The following is a 17,102-nucleotide window of genomic DNA, read 5'->3' on the forward strand; positions in this document are numbered from 1 at the left end:
TCCCAAAGGCGAGACACAAATGTTAGTTTCTGTAATACTACACAGCTGGTTTACATCCCAAAGGCGAGACACAAATGTTAGTTTCTGTAATACTACACAGCTGGTTTACATCCCAAAGGCGAGACACAAATGTTAGTTTCTGTAATACTACACAGCTGGTTTACATCCCAAAGGCGAGACACAAATGTTAGTTTCTGTAATACTACACAGCTGGTTTACATCCCAAAGGCGAGACACAAATGCTAGTTTCTGTAATACTACACAGCTGGTTTACATCCCAAAGGCGAGACACAAATGCTAGTTTCTGTAATACTACACAGCTGGTTTACATCCCAAAGGCGAGACACAAATGTTAGTTTCTGTAATACTACACAGCTGGTTTACATCCCAAAGGCGAGACACAAATGCTAGTTTCTGTAATACTACACAGCTGGTTTACATCCCAAAGGCGAGACACAAATGCTAGTTTCTGTAATACTACACAGCTGGTTTACATCCCAAAGGCGAGACACAAATGTTAGTTTCTGTAATACTACACAGCTGGTTTACATCCCAAAGGCGAGACACAAATGTTAGTTTCTGTAATACTACACAGCTGGTTTACATCCCAAAGGCGAGACACAAATGCTAGTTTCTGTAATACTACACAGCTGGTTTACATCCCAAAGGCGAGACACAAATGCTAGTTTCTGTAATACTACACAGCTGGTTTACATCCCAAAGGCGAGACACAAATGTTAGTTTCTGTAATACTACACAGCTGGTTTACATCCCAAAGGCGAGACACAAATGCTAGTTTCTGTAATACTACACAGCTGGTTTACATCCCAAAGGCGAGACACAAATGCTAGTTTCTGTAATACTACACAGCTGGTTTACATCCCAAAGGCGAGACACAAATGCTAGTTTCTGTAATACTACACAGCTGGTTTACATCCCAAAGGCGAGACACAAATGTTAGTTTCTGTAATACTACACAGCTGGTTTACATCCTAAAGGCGAGACACAAATGTTAGTTTCTGTAATACTACACAGCTGGTTTACATCCTAAAGGCGAGACACAAATGCTAGTTTCTGTAATACTACACAGCTGGTTTACATCCTAAAGGCGAGACACAAATGCTAGTTTCTGTAATACTACACAGCTGGTTTACATCCCAAAGGCGAGACACAAATGCTAGTTTCTGTAATACTACACAGCTGGTTTAGAGGAGCAAGATTGTGATAACTCAATTACTCTGGTTCTATCTAGGGTGGGACGTAGCCCAGAGGTAAAGCTCTCACTTGATAGGTGGTCGGCTTGGAATCGATCCCCGTCAGTGGGACCATTGGGCTATTTCTCATTCCAGCCAGTGTACCATGACTGGTATATCAAAGACTGAAGTATGTGCTATCCTGTCTGTGGGATGGTGCATATAAAAGATCCCTTGCTACTAATGGAAAAATGTTGTAGATTTCCTTTCTAAGACTATATGTCAAAATTACCAAATGTTTGACATCCAATAGCTGATGATTAATAAATCAATGTGCTCTAGAGGTGTCGTTAAACAAAAATAAACTTTAAACTTTAACTGTTGGATCTACTAATGGAGATATGCAAGGCAGTGTAACAGTTAGAGCTTGTTAGTTAACACAGGGTGCATGAGGCGTGGCTACAGAAATTAAAATACACTATTTTCAATGAGAGCATTCACAATAGATACAGAATAATAGAATCTATCACCGTTGTGAGGTATAAATAAGGCAATTCTAACTCGAGGGACAAAATGTTTTGTCCCGAGGGTTGAAATTGCCTTATCTACATGTATACCTCACAATGGTGACTGAATTTATTTTCTTGCCCATTTAATTTAGTGATGAACGATTCATAAACATTTCATCTGCAAACAATGAAACTCATTTAATCATACAATGAAAAATATAGTCCAACTTATGCAACGGCATAAAAATGCAACAAGTTAACAATAAATATAAAGTTGAAAATATTAATTTGTTTAAAAAAAAATTAAACAATGATACAACATGAAATGGCAAACAGAATTTTGATTCATGAGTTATGCCGTCAATTGTCGTAAAACATGAGTTATGACATCACGCGTATGTAGAAATTGTCTAGCCCTCAGGTCAGACAGATTTATCTAGCCCTAATGTCAGATATATTTTTCTAGCACTGTGCAAAAGCTAGATTACCCTGTTTAGTGGGCAAGAAGACAGGATGTAACCCAGTTATAAAAGCTGGATTACCCTGTTTAGTGGGCAAGAAGACAGGATGTAACCCAGTTATAAAAGCTGGATTACCCTGTTTAGTGGGCAAGAAGACAGGATGTAACCCAGTTATAAAAGCTGGATTACCCTGTTTAGTGGGCAAGAAGACAGGATGTAACCCAGTTATAAAAGCTGGATTACCCTGTTTAGTGGGCAAGAAGACAGGATGTAACCCAGTTATAAAAGCTGGATTACCCTGTTTAGTGGGCAAGAAGACAGGATGTAACCCAGTTATAAAAGCTGGATTACCCTGTTTAGTGGGCAAGAAGACACGATGTAACCCAGTTATAAAAGCTGGATTACCGGTACCCTGTTTAGTGGGCAAGAAGACAGGATGTAACCCAGTTATAAAAGCTGGATTACCCTGTTTAGTGGGCAAGAAGACAGGATGTAACCCAGTTATAAAAGCTGGATTACCCTGTTTAGTGGGCAAGAAGACAGGATGTAACCCAGTTATAAAAGCTGGATTACCGGTACCCTGTTTAGTGGGCAAGAAGACAGGATGTAACCCAGTTATAAAAGCTGGATTACCCTGTTTAGTGGGCAAGAAGACAGGATGTAACCCAGTTATAAAAGCTGGATTACCCTGTTTAGTGGGCAAGAAGACAGGATGTAACCCAGTTATAAAAGCTGGATTACCCTGTTTAGTGGGCAAGAAGACAGGATGTAACCCAGTTATAAAAGCTGGATTACCGGTACCCTGTTTAGTGGGCAAGAAGACAGGATGTAACCCAGTTATAAAAGCTGGATTACCCTGTTTAGTGGGCAAGAAGACAGGATGTAACCCAGTTATAAAAGCTGGATTACCCTGTTTAGTGGGCAAGAAGACAGGATGTAACCCAGTTATAAAAGCTGGATTACCCTGTTTAGTGGGCAAGAAGACACGATGTAACCCAGTTATAAAAGCTGGATTACCCTGTTTAGTGGGCAAGAAGACAGGATGTAACCCAGTTATAAAAGCTGGATTACCCTGTTTAGTGGGCAAGAAGACAGGATGTAACCCAGTTATAAAAGCTGGATTACCCTGTTTAGTGGGCAAGAAGACAGGATGTAACCCAGTTATAAAAGCTGGATTACCCTGTTTAGTGGGCAAGAAGACAGGATGTAACCCAGTTATAAAAGCTGGATTACCCTGTTTAGTGGGCAAGAAGACAGGATGTAACCCAGTTATAAAAGCTGGATTACCGGTACCCTGTTTAGTGGGCAAGAAGACAGGATGTAACCCAGTTATAAAAGCTGGATTACCCTGTTTAGTGGGCAAGAAGACAGGATGTAACCCAGTTATAAAAGCTGGATTACCCTGTTTAGTGGGCAAGAAGACAGGATGTAACCCAGTTATAAAAGCTGGATTACCCTGTTTAGTGGGCAAGAAGACACGATGTAACCCAGTTATAAAAGCTGGATTACCCTGTTTAGTGGGCAAGAAGACAGGATGTAACCCAGTTATAAAAGCTGGATTACCCTGTTTAGTGGGCAAGAAGACAGGATGTAACCCAGTTATAAAAGCTGGATTACCCTGTTTAGTGGGCAAGAAGACAGGATGTAACCCAGTTATAAAAGCTGGATTACCCTGTTTAGTGGGCAAGAAGACAGGATGTAACCCAGTTATAAAAGCTGGATTACCCTGTTTAGTGGGCAAGAAGACAGGATGTAACCCAGTTATAAAAGCTGGATTACCCTGTTTAGTGGGCAAGAAGACAGGATGTAACCCAGTTATAAAAGCTGGATTACCCTGTTTAGTGGGCAAGAAGACAGGATGTAACCCAGTTATAAAAGCTGGATTACCCTGTTTAGTGGGCAAGAAGACAGGATGTAACCCAGTTATAAAAGCTGGATTACCCTGTTTAGTGGGCAAGAAGACAGGATGTAACCCAGTTATAAAAGCTGGATTACCCTGTTTAGTGGGCAAGAGGACAGGATGTAACCCAGTTATAAAAGCTGGATTACCCTGTTTAGTGGGCAAGAAGACAGGATGTAACCCATTATAAAAGCTGGATTACCCTGTTTAGTGGGCAAGAAGACAGGATGTAACCCAGTTATAAAAGCTGGATTACCCTGTTTAGTGGGCAAGAAGACAGGATGTAACCCAGTTATAAAAGCTGGATTACCCTGTTTAGTGGGCAAGAAGACACGATGTAACCCAGTTATAAAAGCTGGATTACCCTGTTTAGTGGGCAAGAAGACAGGATGTAACCCAGTTATAAAAGCTGGATTACCCTGTTTAGTGGGCAAGAAGACACGATGTAACCCAGTTATAAAAGCACTTGTTTGATGCATGGTTGGTCTAGGATCTACCTGTGGTAGGCCGCCTATGTGCCATCCTGTTTGTGGGATGGTGCATATAAAAGATCCCTTTCTACTGATGGAAAAATGTTTCGTGTTTCCTCTCTGAAACTACACATCAAAATTACCAAATGTTTGACATCCAACAAATGATGATTAAACAAATGAATGTTCTGTAGTAGTGTTGTTTAACAAAACTTACTTTAACTTTAGCACTGGATGCATGCACTCCTTCTCTTATGTTCTCATGGAAATAGTGGATTTACTTTCTGTAGTTGCACTGCAAGCACCATGCCATACTGCACCACATCCAGTGTGAACAAGCTCTAAAACGTTTATTTGTTTTGTTTAACAACACCACTGGAGCACATTGTTTAATTAATCATCGGCTACTGGATGTCAAACATTTGGTAATTTTGACTCGTAGTCATCAGAGGAAATCCGCTACATTTTTACTAATGCAGCAAGGGATCTTTTATATGCACCTTCCCAAAGATAGGAAAGCACATACCACGACCTTTGACCAGTTGTGGTGCACTGGTTGGAACGAGAAAAAACCCAATCAGTTAAATGGATCCACTGAGGTGGTTCGATCCTGCGATGCAAGCACCTCAGGCGAGCACTCCACCGACTAAGCTAAATGCCACCTCTGAACAAGCTCTAAGATGTAACTTCCGATTGATGGTTAATATCACTGAATGCAAGAACATACTGTATTGTTCATGATATAATGTGCATATAATCAACTTGTTACTGTATAATCATTACTGCCATTACTATTACCATTAGCTGTGAGGTCCCAGTTCCAGACAGAATGTAATAAAATAATTAAACAGCAGACCCACAGTGCCAAACAGAATATAATAAAATAATTAAACAGCAGACCCACAGTGCCAAACAGAATATAATAAAATAATTAAACAGCAGACCCACAGTGCCAAACAGAATATAACAAATTAACTGTATTATTATTTGACACAATTAAGAATAAACCAGAATTATAATATAATAACTGTATTAAAGTTGGTTATAGTTTGTTTTGTTTAACAACACCACTAGAGAACATTAAAAATCATGAGCTATTTGATATCAAACATTTGGTAATTCTAACACATGACATTCAGAGGATATCTACAGTATTTTTCCATTGGCAACAAGGGATTCCAAAAACAGGACAGCATATACCATGACCTTTGAAATACCAGTTGTGGAACATTGGTTGGAATGGGAAAACAAAAAACTAACAAAATAATGGGTCCATAGAGGAGGTTTGATCCTATGATCCAAGTACTTGAGGCGAGCACTCTACCAACTGAGCTACGTCTCACTCCCTGACTGTATTAATACTTACCAGGATACGACTGAGAGGCCACGGTCCCAAGCAGAATGACCACAGCTACCTGAACAGGTAACCACATCGTTAGTCTTTGATCTCCTCAGTACTGTCTTCTTACTGAAAAGCAACAATATATATCTGAATAAATGAATATATGAGTCAATAATTAAATTTCTGTTACATTCATTCCAACATAACATCATCTCATAGGTCCAGACATAGCAACGGGAGTTTGTTCATTTCTTGATGAACGTAAAAATTACATCGTCAGGAAATATCATATCTGATGACGTCATTTTATATGGGCAAGTTGTTTCATTGAGTGTCATTGTTTATGGACCAAAAATAATTCAAAATAAAGTTTGAGGTTTTAGTGTTATTATTAGCAAGTATAATTCAACTTTAATTCTAAGTATTGTCTGTTATTTCTTTTACGTTCATCTGGGTTTGAATAACAAAAAAATCACCCACAAACTTATGTGAGAAAGGCTTCGCCTTGATGAATGTAAACAAAATAATAGACAATTCTTAACTGAATGAATGAATGGATAAACAAATAAATTAATGAATGGATGGATGGATGGATGGATGGATGGATGGATGGATGGATGGATGGATGGATGGATGGATGAAATAATGAAATAATGAAAGAATGAATGAATGAATGAATGAATGAATGGATGAATGGAGTGATGGATTGGTGGATGGATTAATGGATTGGTGGATGGATGGATGGATGGATGGATGGATGGATGGATGGATGGATGGATGGGATGGGTGGATGGGTGGGTGGATGGATGGATGGATGGATGGATGGATGGATGGATGGATGGATTAGTGGATGGATGAATGGATGGATTGATGGATGGATGGGATGGCTGTGTAATTTGGCCCATGTTTATCATGGGTTTTTGTTGTTGTTTTCTTAAACATAATAATAGATTTACAAACAGCATGGCCTTCACATACAGTGTATTATAAGTTTCATTAGTGTTATATAAAAATTAATTCTTATATAACAGCCTCTAACATTGTAGAAACTTTATGTGCCAAAACTCCAAAGCTATCAACTTCTTCTTACTATTTTATTCATGCTTTAACTTACTGGTACGGTCATGGCAATTAATACCTAAAATATTGTAAATTATTTAAATAATAATAATAATAACAAAAATAAATTTAACCGCATGCGGTAATGACAGATTCCCAAGCTGTAATAGCTGTACATTACTCAGACATATTTATACATTATTTAATTACATCAATAATTACTCCCCACACCCAACCCGCATATACGCACACACTGTCACCTAACCAACTACTTTATTTCAGCCAAATCGTCCCAGAACTTAATTTGCAAACAACAATAATTAATACTTTAAAAAAAAAACCACACACATAAAACCCGATACTCATATTTGAGTTTACTATTCCTTTAAGACTGGGGCTAGCTGTTGATATCGTAAGTAATTAAACACTAATTACGGTTTAAACGGCGTGCGGTCACCGACCATCTGGCACGAGGGTAATCAGGGTCAGATGAGAACCAGCCAATCAGATGCCGGGTGCATGGCGGGAAGCTGCGATGTCCTGGCATTGGTAACATCTTGGACACTGTAGACGCAGCCAATCGGAGGCCTGGTATACGGCGTGGTAACTACATGTAAGATAGCACGACTGCCGCGCTTAGTCTTGTGGTATTTAGCGCTAGCATAGAATGAAGAATATTTTGAGTCTAATGACCCCGCCTAGAATCGGTGACGCTAGAACAATGGGGGGCCGCCAACACAAGAATTATGTATGCCTTAAAAAACAAGGGGAAATTATCTGGTCTTGAGATGGACAATTACATGGCATATACAGTAAAAATATTCGAGTTCGCGGAACGCTTTGAATGGCCCTCTGTGTTACTGTATGACAGAGAATACAGATATCTGCAGGTGAATTATAAATTTCCCTGGGGTGCAGATTCCCAACATCTGTCTACAATAATATTGCGGAACAAGATGTCGACGCATGCACGTGTGGGAGATTCTTTACGACAACAGTACGCGATCGGTAATCAGCACAACAGGCGGTTCCAACAGACTGATGAGCCGTGCCTGCAGTACAATATGGGTACCGGCTGTACGTTTGGTGGACAGTGTAAATTTAGACACGTGTGTTTAATTTGCAAGGTGGCAGGACACCCTCAACATCAGCACAACACTGGAAATGCCGAGCCAAAAAACGCATTAACCCCGCGGATCCAGCATTAAATGTCTGTCAATTACGTAATTGTTTAGATGTGTGGGACACAGAACTCGAGAACGATGCAGATAAGGATTTTATTATTGAGGGTATTCGCAATGGCTTCAGGATTACAGACGTGGGGTCAACACATAAAAATGTCAACTGTGAAAACTACGAATCGGCGACTAGCAACAGACTGGCAGTTGAAGCACAAATAAACACTGAACTGGCAGAGGGGAATTATGTCATAACCTCCGTGAAACCTATTATAGTGAGTGCCCTGGGAGCTATACCAAAACTGGGCACAACAGAAATACGCATTATTCATGACTGTTCAAGACCTCTAGGAAATGCTGTCAATGATTATGTCACAATAGAAAAACAAACTTTCCAAACAGTTGAACAAGCTACTAAAGAAATAAAACAAAACTCTTTTATGGCAAAAGTCGATTTAAAAGCAGCATACCGTTCAGTTCCGATACACCGAGAATGTTATTCTGCAACAGGTTTAAAATGGAAGTTTTCAGGCGACTGTCATACCACCTATATGTATGACACTCGTCTACCCTTTGGCAGCAGTGCATCACCTGGAATATTCCATCGTATCACCCAGTCCGTACGACGCATGATGATCAAAAAAGGATATACAGGATCTGTATGCTATCTGGACGATTTTCTTTTAATTTGCGAAACGTACAACGAATGTCAAGAAGCCTTAAACATCCTCCTAGCCCTCCTTCGCAAACTGGGATTTCTGATAAATTGGAGAAAGGTTGTTGGTCCCACCCAATGTATAACTTTCCTTGGCATTGTTCTCGACTCTAAAACCCTCACTATGGAGTTACCTGGCGCAAAAATTTAGGAACTTCAGCAGTTGCTCAGTGACTTCTTTAACAAGAAAAGAGCAACAAAAAGGCAACTACAGAGTTTGGCAGGAAAACTCAACTTTGCAGGCAACGTGGTCCGCGGGGGGAGAACATTCCTTCGGCGCATTCTCGACGCTATCTCAAATATGCAGCAACCTCATCACAAGGCAATTTTAAGTGATGAATTTCGGCGCGATATTACTTGGTGGGAAAAGTTTCTAAAACGTTTTAATGGGAAGAGTTTTTTCCTGGACAATAAAGCGGTAATAACAGTGCACACGGATTCTTGTTTGGAGGGATGTGGTGGAACATATAATAACGACTGGTTTTACGTAAACTTTCACAAAGATTTCCCAGTAGTTTCCACACTCCATATAAACAATAAGGAAATCCTAGCAATACTGTTCTCGGCCCGACGGTGGGGCCACCTGTGGTGCAATAAGCGGGTGATAATATATACAGACAGTATTACTGCAAGAGCGGCAATAAATAAAGGAACTTCAAAGAACCCTAATACCATGCATGCTCTAAGGGAGTTATTTTGGTTGTCATCGTTAAACAACTTTTATCTAAAAGCTATACATATACAGGGAAAACTGAATATTGTAGCGGACTTAATATCTAGAATACATAGCCCAACAAACGTGTTCAGTTGGTGTAGCCAGTTGGTAGGGCTGTCGCATGTTCAGCCAATAACACCAGTGCATTTATTATACAATCACATGTCCTCTTCTACTCTGAGTTTTCTCCTTTCACAGGTGATCAAGTGGTTTTGGAGGAAGCATTGGATAGCGAACTCGCAAACTTCAGAGCTTCTGCCTTCTCGGATAATACCAAAAAGACATACGGCACCCATCGACGGGCGTACTATAAGTTTTGCTGTCTATTAGGATATGAATCAGTGCCGGCGTCACCGGTACTCGTGGCTAGATATGCCACCTTTCTAGCTCGAACACTGAAATTTTCATCTAGCAAACAATATCTTAATATTATTATTCAACACACTCATAAGGAATGCGGGTTTCCTAGCCCACTGCAAGATAACTATATTTTGAAAACGACCTTATCGGGCATCAAACGACAAAAGGGTGATGCGGTGTCTAGAAAACTACCTATTACCCCAGCTATTTTGTGCCAAATTTATGAAAGGCTTGATATGCAATGTTTGGATGATGCTATGTTCTGGGCAGTGTGTCTCACGGCGTTTTATGCACTGCTACAGAAATCTAACTTACTACCGGAAAAGTCCGAAGATTTTAATCAATTACGCTACCCAACCAGGGCGGCCTTTACCTTTTATCACTGGGGAGCTGTTATGTCACTGCGCTTAACAAAGACTATACAGTTTAAGGAGCGGGTCCTCTCTATACCCCTCCCCTATTTGCCGAGTCACCCCGTGTGTGCAGTATCGGCCCTGATGCGAGCCTTCTCTTTGGCCAACGTACCAAACAGTCATGCTCCAGCTTTCTTAAGCCACACGTCCACTAGAATTAGCCCCTTACTATATAGTTCCTTCTTTGGCAAACTTAGGAAGGTATTAACGGATATTGGATATCCAGGGTATCAGTACACCGGGCATTCATTTCGCAGGGGTGGGGCAACTTTGGCCCTTCAAGCTGGACTGCCTACTGAATGGATAAAAATGTTAGGTGATTGGAAAAGCGATGCCTATCTGGCCTACGTGGAGGTGCCGTTCCAGTCCCGACTCGCCGCTATGACTGTTTTAGTTAAATCTCTACCTTTAATGCCATAGAATAACAGTTTAGATATACACAAAAAACTATGGCCTACAACGTAATAATTATTCTAAAGTACCCCTACTGGCTACTTGTTTGTGGGTAGATTGGGAGCTTAGATTCCTACGGCATCTTTTTGATGGGCAGTATAATGCAATGGGCTTTTATGCCGGGAATAAAGCAACCAGTTTACCCATGAACATCTTGTTGTTGTTATTACTGCATTAGACAAACATAGTTTAAGTAAGTAATTAAACACTAATTACGGTTTAAACGCATGCGGTAATGACAGATTCCCAAGCTGTAATAGCTGTACATTACTCAGACATATTTATACATTATTTAATTACATCAATAATTACTCCCCACACCCAACCCGCATATACGCACACACTGTCACCTAACCAACTACTTTATTTCAGCCAAATCGTCCCAGAACTTAATTTGCAAACAACAATAATTAATACTTTAAAAAAAAACCCACACACATAAAACCCGATACTCATATTTGAGTTTACTATTCCTTTAAGACTGGGGCTAGCTGTTGATATCGTAAGTAATTAAACACTAATTACGGTTTAAACGGCGTGCGGTCACCGACCATCTGGCACGAGGGTAATCAGGGTCAGATGAGAACCAGCCAATCAGATGCCGGGTGCATGGCGGGAAGCTGCGATGTCCTGGCATTGGTAACATCTTGGACACTGTAGATGCAGCCAATCAGAGGCCTGGTATACGGCGTGGTAACTACATGTAAGATAGCACGACTGCCGCGCTTAGTCTTGTGGTATTTAGCGCTAGCATAGAATGAAGAATATTTAATCTCCCACCCACCCACACCATATTATTATTATTAGCATATATATATATATATATTTGTACTTCTCTATGTTTAATTATGTATGTTATGAAAAAATGTTTTTTAGTAAAGATTAGTCTTAGGAATATAGATATACATGTAGTAGATAGATGGGAGCTTAGATTCCTACGGCATCTTTTTGATGGGCAGTATAATGCAATGGGCTTTTATGCCGGGAATAAAGCAACCAGTTTACCCATGAACATCTTGTTGTTGTTATTACTGCATTAGACAAACATAGTTTAATGACCTCTTACTGCCCAGCGCATATCAACAAATTGAAAGTAGCCATGCATGCAGGATGTATTTTGTTTAGGCTATTTCATTAAATGTCTTGCCATATTAACATGTTTCACACGTTAATAAAGCAGTAAATGATTAATCCTAACATATAAATTTTATTTCTGTCACCTTAATAGATTTAAAGATACAAACTGCGGAAATATGTGCAGCTTTCATTTACAAAATCAATCTGAAAAATTTCAAAAATTAAAAAATGTAAATCAACAGTTTATTACGCCGTAAGGAGTAGATTACAACAGTGAAAACAATATTGCCGTAACTTCAAAACTTCTCGACGTACACTGATTTTCATGTTATAAAAATGAAAACATTGCATGAAATGGGCGTGACTTAACATTAGACATCCCAATTCCTCTAGAAGGAAGCAGCGGATTAATTCAATATTTTGACACTTTTATATAGATAGGCAGCAGAAATTAAATTTAGAATTTCAAGAGTTTTCACTTGTAAATTTCATAGAAACTGACATACAATACAACATTTGTGATACACATAACCTATAAACACAATTTTTTAATACGATCAATCCCCTGGTGGGCCTAAATACCTACAAAATTTCAGCTACATGTATATGGGCCTAGAATGTTTTTCACGTTTTGAGAGGTTTCACCAGTTCCTCAGATTAATCGATGAGTGCTTTCCCAAAAAAACCAACCCTCTCCACAAAATTATAAATCGAAACACCGTTAAAATTAGCTATAGCTGCATGCCTAATGTTGGGAAAATAATTTCAGCGCATAACAAAACTCTACTTCAACAACACAGAGACAAAGACGCCGTTCCCTCCAGAGAATGCAACTGTAGACGAAGAGCTGAATGTCCACTTGAGGGTAAATGCTTGCAAAAAGGAGTAATATATCAAGCTACCGTTAATACACTCGATGACAACAAGCAAGAAACATACGTTGGTTTGACCGAGAACACATTTAAGACGAGATATACCACGCACATGAGCAGTTTTTAAAACGCAACACAGAAGAACGCAATTAACAGCGCTAAGTCAGTACATTTGGACACTGAAGGATAGATTCACCCCATACACCATTAAGTGGAAAATTTTATCCAAAGCAAAGCCATACTCTCCAGCGAGCAAAAGATGTAACCTCTGCCTGAAGGAAAAACTTTTCATAATGTATAAACCTGAAACCAGCACACTGAACTCCAAGAATGAACTCGTATCAGCATGTTGACACAGACGCAAATACCTTCTGTGCGCATACCACACATCACCTATAGACCTGCATAGTGACGTAACCTCGACGTCACAGAGTCCATTACGTCATCAGCTTTCCGTTGACGGTGTAATTAAATCTACATCTGATGAGTGAGAGCAATTCATGTAGAGATAAACATACACTTTTAACGATATATATATATATATATATATATATATATATATATATATATATATATATATATATATTCTTGTTTATTGCACAATCAATCAACCATTTGACACATGCTTACATCCACTGAAGGTTCAAGCACATCTGTCTTACGTTAGGCACATTCTCTGAATTTCCTGGCGGATGTGTCCAAGACAGGCGTGCATTGTATCTTGTGCAAGTATTGAATATTATTAATTGTTCAGATATTAATGGCATTGTACATATTGTAGCTATAAACCTGTATGAGCACCGTTACCTGCAGTGCTTATCCTCCTGGTCAAAATGTGAGCTCATTACTGGCTTGTCCCTTCTACCGTCAAGTGACCAGCTTATATCCAGACTGCACGCCTGAACCCAGAGAGAGATTTAATCAGCCAGTGGGGTGGTATAATGTAAGGCCACTATACGGACTTCTTAACTGAAGTAGCTCAGTGGTACAGTGCTCGCTTGATGCGCTGTCGGTCTGGGATCGATCCCCATCAGTGGACCCATTGGGCTATTTCTTGTTCCAGCCAGTGCTCCACAACTGGTGTAACAAAGGCCATGGTATGTACTATCCTGCCTGTGGGGTGGTGCATATAAAAGATCCCTTGCTGCTAATCGAAAAGAGTAGCCCATGAAGTGGTGACAACGGGTTTCCTCTCTCAATATCTGTGGTCCTTAACCATACATGTATGTCTGATGCCATATAACCGTAAATGAAATGTGTTGAGTGCATCGTTAAATAAAACATTTCCTTCCTTCCTTCCTTCTTAACTGAGGTGTGTATACCCAGACTGCATGCTTGAACCCAGAGAGAAATTTAATCACTCAGTGAATACACTGTGTATACACATGCAGCCAATAGACTAAAACCTTCACTCAACAGAAATTAAAATGATTTTTTTTTTTTTTGCAAGTTATGCGTCTTTTTTTACCTACCTTAATATAATCATTAAAAATCTGCCATTATATAATCTTTTATTAAAATAATTAATTAGTTTTTTCTCTTTATGATGACAAATACAAATTATTGTTTTAATGAAACTATCAATATTTATTATTATTTTTTAAATTTCAAGTTATGTTGGGGTTTTTTTCATAATCAATCAAAATGCACCACTATAATCTTTAAAGTAATTAATTTGGGTTTTTTAAGATGACAAATAAAAACTATTCTTTCAATGACACTACCAGTGTCAAGGAGCCAACTGTAAGAACAAACGGATGTGTACATACACGTATATAATGATGTGTATCAGACAACATTATTGATGTGTGATGGTCAATAAAACAGATCTCCATACACTGCATGACCGTTTCATATTGTAAACATTAGTTGTTATCACTGGTGTATCCTACTGTATACAGACGATTCTGTGTGGCTAATTCATTCCAAGTATTTTTTTTTTTTTACACTAAATAATATAAGAAATAATCTGGTTTTAATAATCACTGATTAAACAATGTACTGGGATGTCACATACAAAACATTCTTTTCTTGTTTGAGGCAAAGAACTACAGTCAAACTGCATGCACAAAGCAGCCACCAAAAGGAGTATGAAAACATGGCCTTTAAAGACAGGTAGCTGCTTAATACAGGTCAGTTATACTATATTAGATAATTTGGGAGAATAAAAATGTGGTCTAAATAATACAGGTGGCTGCTTAATACAGGTCAGTTTATACTATATAAGATGATTAGGAAGAATAAAAATGTGGCCTCTTAACACAGGTGGCTGCTTAATACAGGTCAGTTTATACTATATTAAATGACTGGGGAGAATAAAAATGTAGCTTTGTCATGTTAGCCAAGTAATGGGTAATTTTGTTATGTGGTCTTACTATCATCATCATATATCACAGATCAACAAACCACATTTATAAGCCAGTTAAGATCACATACATATAGTAAACTTTTTTCTCCCATTGTTTCTACAAATACATACATACATGTACGTATGTAATGTCTATCCAGAGACCTACAAAATACATTCCCAGGCCATGTATTGATATAGTTTGTTTGAACACAACAAAACACTATTCAGTTTATATATAGCTGCAGCAGATGTTTGGTGGGATAAGCCAGTTGAGGTATTATATTATTCAATGCACAATACAGTGATAAATATTTAATGTTTAATATTCTCTATACAATACAAACAAAAAAACCTGCTCTCAGGCTGGGTGGATCAACCAAGCCAAGTCGCTGGCTCACTGGGAAAAGGTTTGGCTTTTTCACTTGTTAACGACTAACAAAGGAGCTTAAAATATAACCAAATGGAAAGAAAGAAATGTTTTATTTAACGACGCACTCAACACATTTTATTTACAGTTATATGGCGTCAGACATATGGTTAAGGACCACACAGATTTTGAGAGGAAACCCGCTGTCACCACTACATGGGCTACTCTTTCCGATTAGCAGCAAGGGATCTTTTATTTGCGCTTCCCACAGGCAGGATAGCACAAACCATGGCCTTTGTTGAACCAGTTATGGATCACTGGTCGGTGCAAGTGGTTTACACCTACCCATTGAGCCTTGCGGAGTACTCACTCAGGGTTTGGAGTCAGTATCTGGATTACAAATCCCATGCCTCGACTGGGATCCGAACCCAGTACCTACCAGCCTGCAGACCGATGACCTAACCATGACGCCACCGAGGCCGGTGTATAACCAAATGGATGCCTGTGGTTGTTCATTTAAGCCTGTGGTTGTTCATTAGCCTCTTTATAGTCTCATCATAGACAGAAAAAGAAAAAACAGATTTTAAACTGTGATGATACATATATGGTGTTCATCAAATGGTTATTTTGACACTTAAATTGGTTAAAAGAGAGAGGGAGGGAGATTGAGAGGGAGGGAGGGAGGGAGGGAGGGAGGGAGGGAGGGAGAGAGAGAGAGAGAGAGAGAGAGAGAGAGAGAGAGAGAGAGAGAGAGAGAGAGAGAGAGAGAGAGAGAGAGAGAGAGAGAGAGAGAGAGAGAGAGAGAGAGAGAGAGAGAGAGAGAGAGAGAGAGAGAGAGAGAGAGAGAGAGAGAGAGGCAGAGACAGGCTAGGCTACATATGCAGACTACTACTGCTGAAAAGCAGTAAGAAATATTTTATATATACTTTTTCACACAGGACAGTACATACCATGGCCTGACAACATGAAGCATTGAATAGAATTGGTAAACATTTTTAGTCCATCATAAAGGCACTTAGTAGAACAAACTTCTAGACAGAAATCCAGAATAAAATCTGGACAAGTGATGGATCACTCTCCTAGACTGAAATGTGGACAAGTGATGGATCAATCTCCTAGACTGAAATGTGGACAAGTGATGGATCAATCTCCTAGACTGAAATGTGGACAAGTAATAAAATACACTCCTACACTGAAATCTGGACAAGTGATGAAACACTCTCCTAGATTAAAATCTGAACAAGTGATGGATCACTCTCCTAGACTGAAATCTGAACAAGTGATGGATTACTCTTCTAGACTGAAATCTGGAAAAGTGATCAAATACTCTCCTGGATTGAAATCAAGACAAGTGATGAAACACTCTCCTAGACTGAAATGTGGACAAGTGATGGATCAATCTCCTAGAATTAAATCTGGACAAGTGATGGATCAATCTCCTAGACTGAAATGTGGACAAGTGATGGATCAATCTCCTAGAATGAAATCTGGACAAGTGATGAAACACACTCCTATAGATTGAAATGTGGACAAGTGATGAAACACACTCCTAGACTGAAATCTGGACAAGTGATGGATCACACTCCTAGACAGAAATCCAGAATAAAATCTGGACAAGTGATGGATCACTCTCCTAGACTGAAATGTGGACAAGTGATGGATCAATCT

The 17,102-nt window shown here is 39.2% G+C and overlaps 2 protein-coding genes across 2 annotated transcripts in view; one reads left to right on the forward strand and one right to left on the reverse strand.

The window, feature by feature from the left end:
* LOC121382892 (protein eyes shut homolog) overlaps positions 1-17,102 on the reverse strand; it is a 33,076-nt gene that overhangs the window by 7,903 nt on the left and 8,071 nt on the right. Inside the window, exon 2 of the mRNA XM_041512573.1 lies at positions 5,900-6,001. Within this exon, the coding sequence (XP_041368507.1) occupies positions 5,900-5,966 (67 nt within the window). The 5' untranslated portion in view covers positions 5,967-6,001. The remainder of the gene's footprint in view (positions 1-5,899; positions 6,002-17,102) is intronic.
* Positions 7,891-10,964, forward strand: LOC121382893. Its single transcript, XM_041512574.1, has 4 exons — positions 7,891-8,011; positions 8,170-8,387; positions 8,979-9,149; positions 9,644-10,964. The coding sequence occupies exons 1-4, from the start codon at positions 7,891-7,893 to the stop codon at positions 10,733-10,735; spliced, it is 1,602 nt and encodes a 533-aa protein (XP_041368508.1). The 3' UTR covers positions 10,736-10,964.

The sequence above is a fragment of the Gigantopelta aegis genome, chromosome 10, assembly GCF_016097555.1.
Source record: "Gigantopelta aegis isolate Gae_Host chromosome 10, Gae_host_genome, whole genome shotgun sequence".
Lineage (NCBI taxonomy): Eukaryota > Metazoa > Mollusca > Gastropoda > Neomphalida > Peltospiridae > Gigantopelta > Gigantopelta aegis.

Excerpts from the sequence above, each read along its gene's own strand:
- LOC121382893 (XM_041512574.1), top strand. The coding sequence starts at position 7,891 with ATGTCGACGCATGCACGTGTGGGAGATTCTTTACGACAACAGTACGCG. Across the intron at positions 8,012-8,169 it reads GTACAATATGGGTACCGGCT|ATGTGTGGGACACAGAACTC; the intron begins GTACGTTTGGTG and ends GTAATTGTTTAG. Across the intron at positions 8,388-8,978 it reads CCTCCGTGAAACCTATTATA|GAACTTCAGCAGTTGCTCAG; the intron begins GTGAGTGCCCTG and ends GCAAAAATTTAG.